The sequence below is a fragment of the Esox lucius genome, chromosome 21 (genome assembly GCF_011004845.1).
Source record: "Esox lucius isolate fEsoLuc1 chromosome 21, fEsoLuc1.pri, whole genome shotgun sequence".
NCBI lineage: Eukaryota > Metazoa > Chordata > Actinopteri > Esociformes > Esocidae > Esox > Esox lucius.
In genome coordinates this window covers 22,265,543-22,280,834 of record NC_047589.1, presented here as the reverse complement: position 1 = coordinate 22,280,834, position 15,292 = coordinate 22,265,543, and the positions used below count along the sequence as shown (strand labels likewise).

The following is a 15,292-nucleotide window of genomic DNA, read 5'->3' as shown; positions in this document are numbered from 1 at the left end:
GACCTCCTCATAGACAGTTCATCGGATTCATCATCACTGAGTTAGAGACCATGTACTACCACGTTGAGGAGGGCAAATCCACTGTGAATAATGGCCTAACACACACACACTCTGTGGCCCATAGGTGTCAGAGAGAACTCTGTGATGAGTATTTTATGGGCATTTTATGTCGTAGTAAGGTCATATGTATAAGAATATTTCCCCTCAGGAACAATAAAGTTAATCGTATTGAAGTTATAGCAGCTCATTAACTTAAATATGTCACACTTAAAATAGACCTCTAAGTTAAATATTGCTACATTTCCGCCTGCATGTGGAATATCATATAATTAGGTGACTATCACCGCCAATCACAACACTTGCAAATAAATAATCTGTGAGACACCACCATTCCACATTTACTGCAAGTATATTTTGGACTTTTACAAAAAAATCCAATGCAAAAACTAAGCAAATAACGCCCTCTAGATTAGGGGTCCTAGATTAAGTTTAGGACTGTGTGTGTGTGGCTGGATCAGAATGACGTTCAACGTCGCCTCACCTAGTAGCTACAGCAGTAACAAGTTCACCAGCCCAGATGAATGGATGGTTCATGGAGTAGCTTTATTTTCACAGTTTGCCTTTGCATTGGCATGTGTTACTAAATAATGCTGATGTCTGGGCTGCAGAGCTGAGAAAGGGAGGGAAGGAGGTAGGGAAGGAGGGAGGGAGAGATGGAGGAAGAGAGAGAGGGAGGGGGGGGGGGGAGAGAGGGAGAGAGGGAAAGAGGGAGAGAAGGAGGGAGGGAGAGACCCAGCCAGTGATCAGAGCAGAGCGGTATGAAGTGGTGTGGTTCTAATTAGCCCCTGAGTCATACGGCTGTAAAGGGCTCAGCCAGTGGAGAGGGAGGGCCGGGGGCAATGGCACATTCCAACCCATTACCCCAACACATCACACTGCACACTGGGAGACAACACGTCCCCACGCTGCTTTTATTAAGGCAAAAAGACGGACAGAGAGAGGGAGGAGAAAGACGAGAGAGAGACAAGGGAGGAAAAGAGGGACATATAGGGGAAGAGAGAAAGAGTGAAGAAAGAGAAACAGAGAGAGAAGAGACAGAAAGAAAGAAAGAAAGAGAGAAAAGAGAGAGGGACGGGGAGAGAGAGAGAGAAAGAGAAAGAGACGAGAGGAAGAGCATACGAAGCCTTGTCCTGGCACTGATATTCTCTAACTGGCACTCAATGAGGAGTGGTGAGGATGCAAGCCTCTGAGCACACCACAGCAAGATGAGAGACGATATAGAGGAGATGGGAGATGAGATTCATCAAGATAAAATAGGGCCTGTTAACCCTAGCGCTGCCAGTGCCACTGAAAACCCAACCCCAGCTAATGTTCACCAGATGTCTATCCTTTTGCTGGTGCTGGAATGTAAACACATTGTTAATGAAAACAGATCAGGCAAATATTAGGCTGTGCTAAATATTGAGCTAAGAGTAATACTGCGTGGATGAGAATTTTCACCAACATTAAATACGATGGTGTTCTTGAGATTTCAGGCCTGCTAGATTCCACTTCTATTGGTTATGATATTAACAAACCTGTTTAATATTCAGTTCAAAATCAAAATGCAGACCGACTCCCTGCTAGTTGGGGTTTTGACAGCTTAATGATTAACGTGCAGGCAATGGCCAAATGAGTAGAGGGGGGGATTACATAAACACATCCCCACAATGATTAATAGGCATGAAACATGGGCATCAGACTTCAGTCAAAGTGAATTATTGAATTACAGACAGACAGCCAACGGGAAAGAAAGAGAGAGAGAGAAAGAGAGCTCTGCCTATGGAGACAGGAACCAAACAATCTGAGCCAAGCACCTAAATAAAAGTAATGCTTTTATGTCATAGATGGACATAACACGAACCACACACTCCACTAAGATAGAAATACATTAGTTTGGGAATATTAATTTTGCCTTTCCTGTGTCCTGCCAACAGTCCATCAGTCTAGTGTCTCACCTGTCCCTGTTCCTGGCCTCAGAGGCATCCAATACATCTGGTGACTCTGACTAACTCTGGCAACACATAACTCAGGCGTGTCAGAGCAGGACATCTAAACGGCAATAAACAAGGACCTGATTACAAAACAAGATGTGTCTGAAAGAGGGAGGAGGAAACTGTGGAGGGTAAACACACGTCATGCCAGAGCAGAGGGAGAAATGGACCGGTTGTCTGCAGCCAGATCAAATACTAGTCTGTGAAATGGACGGGGGAAGCCAAAAGCAGAGAAGAAGAAAAAAGAAACAGTGGTGCTGGACTCCAAGATTTTTTTTTTTATGAAAGTGGGTCTGAAAGAATATCTTGACCTTGGAACCAGATGCATGATGGTGTGTCAAGGAAAGGCACGAAACAACTAAGAACCAAAATAAGGGGTCAGGGCGCTGAGTTTGCTAGGACACGTCCAGGCATTGTGGAGTCAAAGCCAACTAGTGAAATTGAAGTCCAACAGACCATACGTTGTGGAGGGTCACCCGGGATTGACAAAAGGGGGCACGAATGGACGCCTGCCATGGCCTTGGCCAACAGAACAAGGCCACAACAAGATCCAAAAGGCCCCACATTTGGCGTGTTCTTGGTTCCCCCGACTAGCCAACAACCGACCGAAGTGACTACGAAAATATGACCTTTTCTTCATGGCTGCAGAGAGAAACAGAACATTGTTTTTATGAGGGAGGAAAACAGAACATTTGTCATCCCTTCAAAGTAGAGAACAGCTCGACGGAGAGCAAGTTTTGGTTTTGACGAATAAAGCGTCTATAACATGGTTTATATTGTATATTTTTATTTATTTTTTTAATATCTCATCTTCCAGCTTCCCCAACGCAGGAATGCTTTAAACTGATATCATAAGTGTTGGTGTAACGGAAGAGGGAGAAGGAATGAAAGGTTCTTAAATGTGATCCAAGTTCAAAACTTTTCGAAGGACTGAACTCAATGCCCTGGAATCAGCTTTTTATTTTTACTGCATTAATAATTGGGTGCATCAAATCAAATCGTATCCACTGTAATAAGAACGATTAGCTAGTGGAACACTGCTTAATCATCCACAGCCTAAAAGAATCCTTCTGAACGATGTCCCTCAAGATTAATTAACATAATCCGGTGACCTTTATTCGGCCAGGACAGGACACAACTACAGTGTGGTTGTCTTCCCCCAGCCAATCCGCTCCAAAAATAATGAAGAAAAAAAGATCCCCCACCCACACTGAATGATATGACAAAGCCTCAAGGTTTCCTGTTTAACCTCCTAAGACCTGAGCTTTGGTGCAGGAAGCCTAAAATGTCCACGTGAGTGTGCCCCGGGTCTCAGGAGGTGAACAGACGAATGTGATCCATGATTGGAGAGGAACGGCTGTCAGTCACTGGGACCCGTTGTCACCATAGTTCACACAGCTCTGTCCCAACTGAACAAAAGGAATACAGATGGGATCATTTTCTTCAACGCCATGAGGCCCTCAAATCTCATCTGGAAGTTGGGAGACCTTAGGCTGGACCAAGACCAGCACAACTGGACTCGTGGCTTCCAGAAAGTGAGGGTTGTTTGCATAGCTAACATCACCTCCACTATGTTGAATCTAAACATGGGATACGAGCTCAGTCCCAACCTCCACTCCATGTTCACCAATCGCTGCTATGGATGACTTCTACTCAATCATCACGTCCACTGGCGACCGTGGTTTTCCAACTAAGATGGGACAGCCTGCAGGGAGGGGGTTTTGTCAGGTTCATCACCACCGAACATGGCAACTCCACCACCCAAAGTCGTCTGGCTTTTCAGAGGCTGGTGAGGTCACTGCTCAAGAAGATTTAATCCAAGAGGTGCAGAAGAAAGGCCACAAAGATCCATGGAAACACAATCGTTCTTTCCTCACAGTCATTCCCACACTTACACAGAACTGCTTTAGTTAACCAACTGCCTTGTTCAGGCCCACTTTGCTATATTGGCCACAACATCTGCTATATCTATGTGACCAGTAAAACTTTTAAAATACATCTTGTTTACTGAGCTAACTTGAAACCACTTTCAAGAGAGCTGCTGTATTTCTCTTCAACTGACCTAGCCTACCATGATCTCCACTGTGTGGTGGCCTCTTATCTGTACATCAAACACAGCGGGTAGTGACCTGTCACTCTGGAGGGACCTACACAAACACACACACACACACAGGCGTAAATGGAAAAGAGAAGACTCCTGATAAGAAGAAGACAGATTATATGTGATGGGCGACCACAGTACTGGAGAGGGTGTCTGCCTTTAAGTGTAAGTGTCTGTATGTGTGTGTTTTGTGATGACCAGACATTTCCTCCAGTTAGAGAATGGTAGAATCATTGGCTGGCTTACTGGGGATTAACATGCAATTAGACGAACCTCAGAGGAGAAATTTCACTGTTTGTCTATCAAACAATCAAATGTATTTATAAAGCCCTTTTTACATCAGCAGTTGTCACAAAGTGCTTTTACAAAACACCCGGCCTTAAACCCCAAGGAGCAAACAACAGTAATGTTGAATTTCAGTGGCTAGGAAAAACTCCCTAAGAATGCGAAAATTTAGGAAGAAGCCTAGAGAGGACCCAGGCTCAGAGGGGTGACCAGTCCTCTTCTGGCTGTGCCGGGTAAACATATTAAGATTACAATTGTAATAATTAATAAATGCACGTGGGCTGACACTAGAGTCTATTTAAACTTACTCCAGGTCGGAAGCATGACCAGATGGACAAGGAAAGGGACAACACGGGGGAGGGGGAGGAGTCAGCACAGTGGCAGCTGAAATCGTCAGGTATCGTATTGATCTGCAACACAACCAGGAGGACTTTGGACAGGGACAGCAACGGGTCTTTCAAGAAAGGGGTACTCCGCAGGTGTGAGCCAGGACCTCATGTCCTCCTAAGTTCAAAACAGGAGGAGACTGGGAATATTTAGAAAACGCTTTCCTCATATCAACAAGGATTTATAGTGGAGAAGGAGAACTTAGTGGAGAAGGAGAACTGACCCAATCCCCCAGCACAATAGTATAGCAGCGTAAGACCTTGGGGCTGAGACAGGAGGGACCGGCGACACTGTGGCCATATCTGGGGGATGCCCCGGGACAAGGCCCAACAGGCAGGAAATCAATCCACCCACATTGCCAAGCATCAACCAAAGGGACACCCACCAACCGCAACCACCCTGAATGAGGGCCGAGTATTGCTAGCAGAGTACAGCTCAATTGCACAAGTGCGCAACAGAGAGACAATAATAAGCCAGTGACTCCGCTCCCGAGAGGCATTGGAGGGAGGGCATCCCAGTGGCGATGAGAGCCCACCTGGCAAGAGAGCCCACAGCCATATCGATAACCAGACATTGAGTGGAGGATAATGTCTTTAAACAGAGGCTGTTACCATTTCAGCTGAATTACACTTTAGGGGTTGGAGATACAACAACATCTGTTGTATTTGTTTGCAGTTCATTGGCTGGTGTACATTTGTTGGTATGGTGTAGGAGGTTGTACAGCTGTTGGTATGGTGTAGGAGGTTGTACAGCTGTTGGTATGGTGTAGGAGGTTGTACAGCTGTTGGTATGGTGTAGGAGGTTGTACAGCTGTTGGTATGGTGTAGGAGGGTGTACAGCTGTTAGTATGGTGTAGGAGGTTGTACAGCTGTTGGTATGGTGTAGGAGGTTGTACAGCTGTTAGTAGGGTGTAGGAAGTTGTACAGCTGTTGGTATGGTGTAGGAGGTTGTACAGCTGTTGGTATGGTGTAGGAGGTTGTACAGCTGTTGGTATGGTGTAGGAGGTTGTACAGCTGTTAGTAGGGTGTAGGAAGTTGTACAGCTGTTGGTATGGTGTAGGAAGTTGTACAGCTGTTGGTATGGTGTAGGAGGTTGTACAGCTGTTAGTATGGTGTAGGAGGTTGTACAGCTGTTGGTATGGTGTAGGAGGTTGTACAGCTGTTGGTATGGTGTAGGAGGTTGTACAGCTGTTGGTATGGTGTAGGAGGTTGTACAGCTGTTGGTATGGTGTAGGAGGTTGTACAGCTGTTGGTATGGTGTAGGAGGTTGTACAGCTGTTGGTATGGTGTAGGAGGTTGTACAGCTGTTGGTATGGTGTAGGAGGTTGTACAGCTGTTAGTAGGGTGTAGGAAGTTGTACAGCTGTTGGTATGGTGTAGGAAGTTGTACAGCTGTTGGTATGGTGTAGGAGGTTGTACAGCTGTTAGTATGGTGTAGGAGTTTGTACAGCTGTTGGTATGGGGTAGGAGGTTGTACAGCTGTTGGTATGGTGTAGGAGGTTGTACAGCTGTTGGTATGGTGTAGGAGGTTGTACAGCTGTTGGTATGGTGTAGGAGGTTGTACAGCTGTTAGTATGGAGTAGGAGGTTTTACAGCTGTTCAGCAGGGCTGTCTGTAATGAGCTACATCATACCTGATTGTCTGGGTAGGCATTATGCTGCTGTAACGCGTCATTCCCTTGAGGCTTCTCCTCCAGACTCAGACACAGGATCCATGTGACCAGGCCCGCCACGAACATGCCGATGTCTGGGATAAACACACGGATGCCGTTTCCTGCGTCTGCTCCCCTGACACTGCACACACACAGAATAACGATGGGAAATGGTCAGCTACAGCAACATAACAGGGGGTACATTATTTCAGTGTTACTCTGTGATTTTAATATGCAGTGGCCTATGGTATCTTGTTTTATAAGGTTAACTGGCAGCTGACTGTTGATATTTGACCCTTTTTTCATAAAATGAAAATTATACCTATAATAGGTGCGTGAAACAGGTTAATGGAACACAACCAAAAAAATGGATATGCCACAGGGGAGATCTGTTCACAGGCCTTGCTGACCCATTTAACGCATATCTGAACCGTACATTCACAATCCCTGCCTTTACAATGACACCACACTGAACATATTCTGTGTTTACATGGAGCACCGGCTGTGAAAATGACAGCCAGGAACCACCGAGGTACATCTGTTCCCTGAGACTTTGCTTTCTGGAAATGTAAGTTACTTGTTTATAGTTAAAACGATTAGGGTTCTATGGGATTTTTTGGGGACTTCTGTCTTTTACATTTACATTTAAGTAATGTAGCAGACGCTCTTATCCAGAGCAGCTAACAGTAACCTTCAGAACATTTTACTGTCAATTCTACTGTATTCAATTCCACTGCATTCAATGCAATACATGAAGGCTTCAGGAAAGGTGTTTCACAAGAGTCAGACTGACACAGACAAAATGGATGTGTCAACCACAAACACACACAGAGCAATCCATCACATAGCATAGCATAATGACGTCACACTGGTGAGACACTCAAGATCAGGTACTGTTTATGGCCTTGAACTCCTCTTCCATAAATATATTGGTGATGTTTTTTCACATACATAGTTATTATTATAATAGGGTGATTCAGACCTTGAATTCTGACTGGCTGAGTCACCATACTGTATATGAGACCTTACTATATGTCAGATAATAATTTTTACTGTTCTGCGTTGGTGACTGGTTTATAAAAGCAATAAGGCACCTCGGACATTAGTGGTATATTGTCCGTACACTTCAGCTAATTCCTGAAACCAGGTGCGTTGAGTCGTGCATTAGTATAGCCATTGTATATGGGCAATGGGCCACACCATGCTGCATTGTTTAAATAATATTCAGCCCAATAAACTGTCATTCATTTTCCAATATTGGTGACAGGATTTTGTTTTCTCACTCAAATCACAGGGGATTTTTTGGACAAGTATTGAGTAACGAGGTATGTATGAAAGAGGGAATAAGGAAATTAAATAGAAGTAAAGGTTAACAAAGCAGGCTAACGTCCAAGTACAGTGCCTCCATACATTGTGTATGATACACAAGGTTTTACAGGCCTTTCTCCACAAACCAATAAAAGTATGGGTTGTATATATAAATATATATAAATACATAAATATTGTCATAAAAAAAAAACATTAAAAAGCCCCAAAAACCCTCAGAGTTAAATTAACGTTGATCTATCGTTTTATGGGCAGCTTAGCTCAGCGGTGCACGGTGCTAGACTTTTAAAAACACCCAGAAAACATTCTGTTCCACCGTAAAGACGTGCAATATTCCCACTGTCCTCCCTGCTACAGCGCTGGTCTGGCTGGTCCTTATTAGTCTGGCTGGTTCTTATTAGTCTGGCTGGTTCCTATTAACCTGGCTGGTTCTTATTAGTCGTGCTCTGAGAGACTTTGCTGTGCTGTTCCCAACACTGGTCCCCCTCGCTTGGCCCAAACGTTCTAATGAAATTAAACCATCTCATCATCGGCATGGCCAGCATTCAATGCGTCCCACAACTCCAATTTCCCCCTTCGAAACGAGCATAACTCGAGTTCTCAACTTTCATATTGGCGGAGTTTCAGTGAAAAGCAAAACACTGTATGCGTCGGATGTTGAAGGCTGACGCCTTGGGCCGGTGGAGCTGAAGTTACATGTCCCAGAGAAAACCCTTTCGAGATCCATTTTCGATTCGTGAACTGGGAGTGTGGATGCAGAGCGCAGGCGTCAGGATAGCAGGGCCCTTTTCATGAGACGCTGTGGCGGGAGCACACAGTACAGACCGTCCTCTGTAAGCCAGAGGACAGCTCTGGAGCCTGGGAGACCTGGTGAGTCATAGAGCAGTGCGCCCTGGGAGACTGCGTGGTTGGGCAGGAACAAGTCATCCCTGGACGCATGGCCCGGGGACACGGTGGGAGAGCACGAGAAGCTGAACACTGATGAAGATGAGCCCAAGAGGAGCAAGGTCACAGAACAAAGAAGCCTTTGTCAGTGTTTAAACGGTGTGTAAAGGACAACGGAGCCTAAAGAGCTGGAAAGTGTGATGCACTGAATAGATTATCTTTTGGAAGAGTTCAGGGGAAGGCAATTCTCAAAGAACAGGTAGCCTTGGGAAGACATGTAACCCTTGAGAGCCCAACAGCAGTGGCATTCCTGTCATGGCGCCTTATTAAAGGGCTGTGTAATCTCCTTAGACAGGATACGCTGCCACAAGCAGTAGGTTTATATCCGAGTCTTCGCAGGCTTGTTTAGCTTCATTGTTGAGTTGCAGAAAAGGAAAGGGGAGTCAGAAAGGGAATCGGCAGCTCTGAGCCAAGACAACGTTGTTTAAACAAACACACGGACATAGCTGAAGTAGAGTTGGATAAACCCACCTGTGATAGGGATTGTATTTACAGTGAATTAACAAATGCTAAATAAACTGTTTTCTCAGTAAATATAACATGGTTTTGAATATATCCATACAATCCACACCAGAATAGAAAGAGCAAACGCGTATTGAGCCATAATAATATTATGTTATTTTACTGCAATCCCGTCGATTGAGGATCTCAACAGTAGGTAGATTCTATCTCGTGCTGCTCTCTTGTTAAGACAGCTTACAAGATTCCAAAAGATGTTAAAGAACCTTAATCTCCTTTCACATATTTCATCGTCGAACCTTGTGTTTTCTCTAGACATCCCAACCCAGTATCTTGTCAATGCACGTTCCCTCTACAATACCCTGGAATGTGATGTGTTCGGTACACTTGTCATCTATTATCCTGTGTGTGTGCGTGTGTGTGTGTGTGTGCGTGTGTGTACATCCTCGCCACCGGAGAGAGACTTTCCCATTAAGGCTAATTAAAACATTCTGTATGGGCATGTCAGCCTGTCACTCGACAAAGCTAGTTAATTTACTTTACAATCCAAACAAGACACAATCTGCATGACCCTTTCAATCACTGTGTATTACATCTCAATCGGTCAACAACTTGCCTCGGCACAGAGGATCACTGTAGGCCTGTGAAAAAAACATCTCAAATGGATTTGACACAATCTAAAAAGGGTCAGGCTAAATCATTAATTTCAGTGCCAGCCCGCCTTGTTGCGGAATTAATACAGGAGTCAATGGCAGGGCGACATCTCAGTGGACTCTTTTATTTCCTTACTGAACGCATTTCAGCGACCCAGTGTGGTATCTGTTTGTGCCGTAATCCAATCAGATCTCTCATGGGATTTCCTAATTATTCCCATGGACTTCCACCATTTTTGCCTCTGGGTCCATCTGAGTGAGGACATGTGTAGGTCATCTAAGGAGTTGGGTGGAGATATGAGCACGGATCATATTCAATGATTGCTAGCTTATCTGTTATTTTAATATAAAAAAGCTGTTGTGTTTAACTAGTTATGTGAATGTGTCCATGGTGTCTGTTACCCCGGAATACAATTATTTACGTATCTGGGTTCAAATTACCTAGGGCTCAGTTGAATCAAGACTGCATTTTAGTATTAACACGGTGGCTCCATTTCCAACAGTCAAGTTAACTCTACAACTACTACCAGACTGGTCTTGGGTAATGTATTAAACCCTACAACTACTACCAGACTGGTCTTGGGTAATGTATTAAACCCTTTAACTACTACCAGACTGGTCTTAGGTAATGTATTAAAACCTACAACTACTACGATTAGAAGAATTAGATGTGTGTGAGCACAGGATGAATATAGTGAATAAAGACGGGGCAAAAAAATCCAGACACTAATGAGACACAAACATCGCTTAAGCAACTTGATGTCTTTAATTTTAATGGACAATCAGTAAACTATGGATCTGTGCATTTCAGCGGGTGCTTATGATCTAAGACCTTCTCAGTAGACCGTTAAAAGCTAGACATCTTAACAGAAACAATAACAAGGTGGCCACCCCGTGGCTGATTTGGTAAACAGATGAAGGATGAGTTTGAAGAAATCTCAAATTCAACGACAGGCCATGTTGTCTTACACAGTGTTTGAGTACAACTTACATTTCGGGTTCTAATGGGATATGCAAGTTGATTAAGCTCATTTATAAGTTATGGACAAAATGGATGTAGCCCTTTTAACACCTGTAACATGATCAACAAGTATCTCTCATCAGATCCAAAGATCATGAATACCGTGGGGACCACACATGAAGGCAAACTGTGGTTTTATTCAAACATAAATAGATAGCATTTCTGAAGATGGTTCACATGCAAAGCTTTTATTACGAGAGCCTGGGGGCTTGGTGTTCTCTCTACGGTATGAGTTCTGGAGAAGGCCATCCTAAGACACTAGTGTTACTGTCAACCTCCTGGTGTATGTCAACACACACACACACACACACAGAGAATGGATGCCAAACTTCCGCAACACATCAACACACACAAACACACTGCTGGACACCAATTCCAGGTAATAAGGAAAGGATGAACTGTTCCCGGGGCCATTGATCTGTGGACCCAGACAATCCGTCAGCTGTCATTTATAAATGCTTTGACGCGCATCAATATCCACGCCCGGCTGAGCGACACGGCTAAAACGGTTGAAAAATAATTCAGGCCTTCAGAAAGATTTTCCAGACGAAAGACAAGAACAAGGGAGGTAAATGGTAAAGGGTGGAGCCTTGCTCCTCTCACACAGGGCAAAATCTTTAAATGTCTGAAAGCCGATACCCCCGATCAACTATTCCTGTGCTTAGTGAAACTCCAGCTGACAGGATGATTAAGAATCTAAAAGACATACTGTTATTGTACTTACTTAAGGCTGTCAGGCCTCATGAAGGTTTTAGAAAGACTTTGGGAAGGTTGAGCTGTTTGCTGGGTGACAGTGTATGGATGAGATACAGTGGTTGTTTACTGAAAGCATATTTAGATCAATGTTAAACACGAACAAGAGGATCCAGAGTTCTTTCCTGTCAAGGGGGTGCTCCACAGAAAGAACATTGTTTTCCACTATTGTATTTTGACGTCTCCTGTTTCTGAAAAATAATTCCGATATTGATGAGCAGTGGGACTGAAACAACGGAATTTCACTAGGGCAGCACAAAGTACTACTCAAATGTCAGATCTAAAATCTGCGTAGCCCTCATTTTCCAAACACTGTTGCTTCCTCAGAGTAGGTCAACGATGGGAAACAGTGAAACACGACGGACGACAAAGAAACCAGGATATCTGCATGCCACGGCAAGGCAACAGAATTTTCGTCTGTGGGTAAATAGTTGTCCTTTGTTTTGTCCTTGTCTGGGTGGTGTTGATGGTGCAGAGATGACAGTGCTTTAGGCCACTACAGGTAATTACAATGCTGTTACAATACACACCACTGGCCAACACAGGATCCTAGTGATTGAATTGAAGTTGGCTGAGTATGGTGGTTACAACAACAGGGTTGTGGGTTCAACTCCCATTGCGGACCGATTTCTCCAATTATGATAAACCTACTATTGTAAAACACTGTTAAAAGTAAGAATGTCGGCTAAAGGACTTGTGAATGTTCCGGTACTGAGGCTTCGAACACTGAGGCTGAATATCAAAATGCTACCGGTACTGCGTTTATTGAAAACGAAGCTCAGTTTGAAAACGACTATATTGAAGTAGAGCCTTTGATTTAACAACATCTCAGCGTGGCTTGTCCGTTAGACTCTTTTCACTCATGGACTCACCTAATGTTGCCATGACATTGCCCACATGTGTTTGGGGTTCTCTATGGGACACGCACTTTCAGACTATGTTCGTACTAAACCATCTTAGGTACAAGTCTGGATCTGTTTACTCTAACTACTGGCATTTCCTCTCAAAATAGAAGACAAGTTGTGAGTTAGATTAATTTAACTCGGTTTAACACTGTTTGCTTTGAGTCACCGAGTTTAGAGAGAGAAGAAGACATAATACCGAATGACCAGTTTTCCTCTCATTTTCAAATCACAGCCCATTGCTTCGAGCCTAAAAAAACTTGGTTTTAGCTTTAAGGAACACATTTTGCTTCTTTGTTTTTTGTATTAAAAAAACAGGAAAATGATTATCAAAGAAGGAAAATATTCAGTTGTGAATGGAATGGCAAAAACAATGTGGCAGTCATTACAACTCATCAATCAAAAGGTGTGTTTATCAAAGCATCTCCATACCCGACAACAACACCTTGCTTATCCGTTTGCCATTTTTATTCCAGGACATTAAACACTTCCTCCCCACTTCACCTTTAATCCCTGTAAATCCCTTTAACCGGGCCATTACATTTCATCCTGTATGCTCCAGCCTGTCAGTAGACAGCAATTACGCCTTAATTGTTTGTACAGTAAACAGAGGATGCTGGCGTACTGCCCCCCCACAGCCCATAGGGTACGGCGCGGTCCTGGCACTGTCGGGGCAAAGAGGACAGTGTCCACAGACTGCCAGGCCAAGAGAAGCAAGGCAGCACAGTGGTAGGATTCAGGCCTCGCAAATCTCTGGCAGGTATTAAAGTACAGCAGCACCTGGCCAGTGGGTAGTATCCAACCAACATTATGAAAGTCTGAAGTTTAACTACTGATTTAAGAATTATACATCAGGATGAATGACATGTTTTGTGATGCTGTGTTTAACAGGAACACGTGTCCCAATAGACTAAGGTATAATTTGTGTAATGGACTAGGATATGTGTGTGTAGTAGATGAGGATACATGTGGTGTAGTAGACTTGAGTAAATGTTTATAGTAGACTAGAATATGTATATAGCAGACTAGGGGATATGATTATAGTAGATTAGGGTATACGATTACAGTAGACTAGGATATATCATTATTGTAGTCTAAGGTATATGATTATAGTAGACAAGGATATATAATTATTGTAGTCTAGGGTATATGATTATAGTAGACAAGGGCATATGATTATAGTAGACAAGGATATATAATTATTGTAGTCTAGAGTATATGATTATAGTAGACAAGGGCATATGATTATAGTAGACAAGGATATATAATTATTGTAGTCTAGAGTATATGATTAGTAGACTAGGGTTTATGATAATAGTGGACTAGGGCTTATGATTATAGTAGACTAGGGCATATGATTATAGTAGACTAGGGCATATGATTATAGTAGACTAGGGCATATGATTATAGTAGACTAGGGTATATAATTACAGTAGACTAGGTTTTATGATAATAGTGGACTAGGGTTTATGATTATAGTAGACTAGGGTATGTGTTATAGATTGAGGCAGACATATGTAGCAGAACTGATCAGCAGACGCTCTACAGACAAACTGAGATCTTTGAACCCCTGGTTTTAACCTAAATGTACAAACCAAAAGAACTGTACAGTAGACCGTAACACAAGAACAAATAACAAAAGACTCACAGTGGAGATTAGAAACTAATCTCCACATGAAAGGAAACAAAAAAAAACTGTTGCCTTGATGAACCAACCTACTGAACATGGTTAAGAGCCTCATGGGTAAGGGGCTCCCGAAGAGGAAGACAAACTAGAATATTGAGAATGATAGAGGCATCTTACGGCCAAAAGGTAAATTTAGCCCTTGCAGAACCACTGAGGGATCCAACATTCTAAGTTAGTCTACTGGGTGGGATTTCAAATTTAATTGGCTGATACATTCTTAGGACCTTGTCGTAGTCATGAACCACTGAGTCACACAGAGGAATACGAAGAACATTTACTACTTTAAAATGTAGTTTGCCCTCAGTGGCTTTGCCTGTGACTCTTAGATGCCACTACGGAAGCTGTATAGGGATGCTTTCTCTGTGGGATGTAATTGCTGCCACATGACGGAGGTCATATGACGGAGGTCATATGACGGAGGTTACTGTTTTTACACATACAACCACTCACGGTAAACCTCCAATCATATGTGTTTATTCCAGGAGCAACGCATTTCCTATGGGAACCACATTGAAAGTTTTTTTATGACCGTTTCAGAAGACAGATTATGTAGACTAGCTTGACCAACTCCGCCAAGAAAAGAAACAATCAAATCCGAAGTGAGATGGTTACATGTGGTTGTTCTCCCCTCTGTTGCATCACATGGAAATACATGAGCAAGAGGACCAATCTCATATTACAGATGCTTTAAACTACCAATACAAAATGCTTCAATCTACTAAAGGGCTACTACTGAAACTGAGCTAAGTAAAAAAAAGAAAATTGAACCTTTTTTACGACACTTTAAGAAAAAAACTATTTTCTTCAGTTCCGTAGAGAGACATCTTTTCTTTTTTAACCTTTTTGGGTTTTATATATCCCTTAGGTTCTAGTTAGAAATATGGGTTCTAAAAGCAACCTTAAAGATTCCTAACTGAAAACAAAAGGTTGTCATTAAACCAAAAAGGCCTCTCCTACATGGACAGCCGAAGATCCCTTTTGGAACCTTTTTTTATTGATGTTTTTTTACAATGTAGACGTTGATAATAGACACAGATGTTTCCTTTCCTAGTTGAGTCAGCAACTGTCAAACGGATGGGAATAATAACAAG

At 43.0% G+C, this 15,292-nt stretch overlaps 1 protein-coding gene across 3 annotated transcripts in view; it reads right to left on the bottom strand.

Moving 5' to 3' along the window:
* Nucleotides 1-15,292, bottom strand: part of LOC105025734 (piezo-type mechanosensitive ion channel component 2) — a 101,668-nt gene that overhangs the window by 43,277 nt on the left and 43,099 nt on the right. For all 3 annotated transcript variants that reach the window (XM_013139663.4, XM_020041853.3, XM_020041854.3), the window contains one exon: nucleotides 6,438-6,597. In XM_013139663.4, the coding sequence (XP_012995117.2) occupies nucleotides 6,438-6,597 (160 nt within the window). The remainder of the gene's footprint in view (nucleotides 1-6,437; nucleotides 6,598-15,292) is intronic.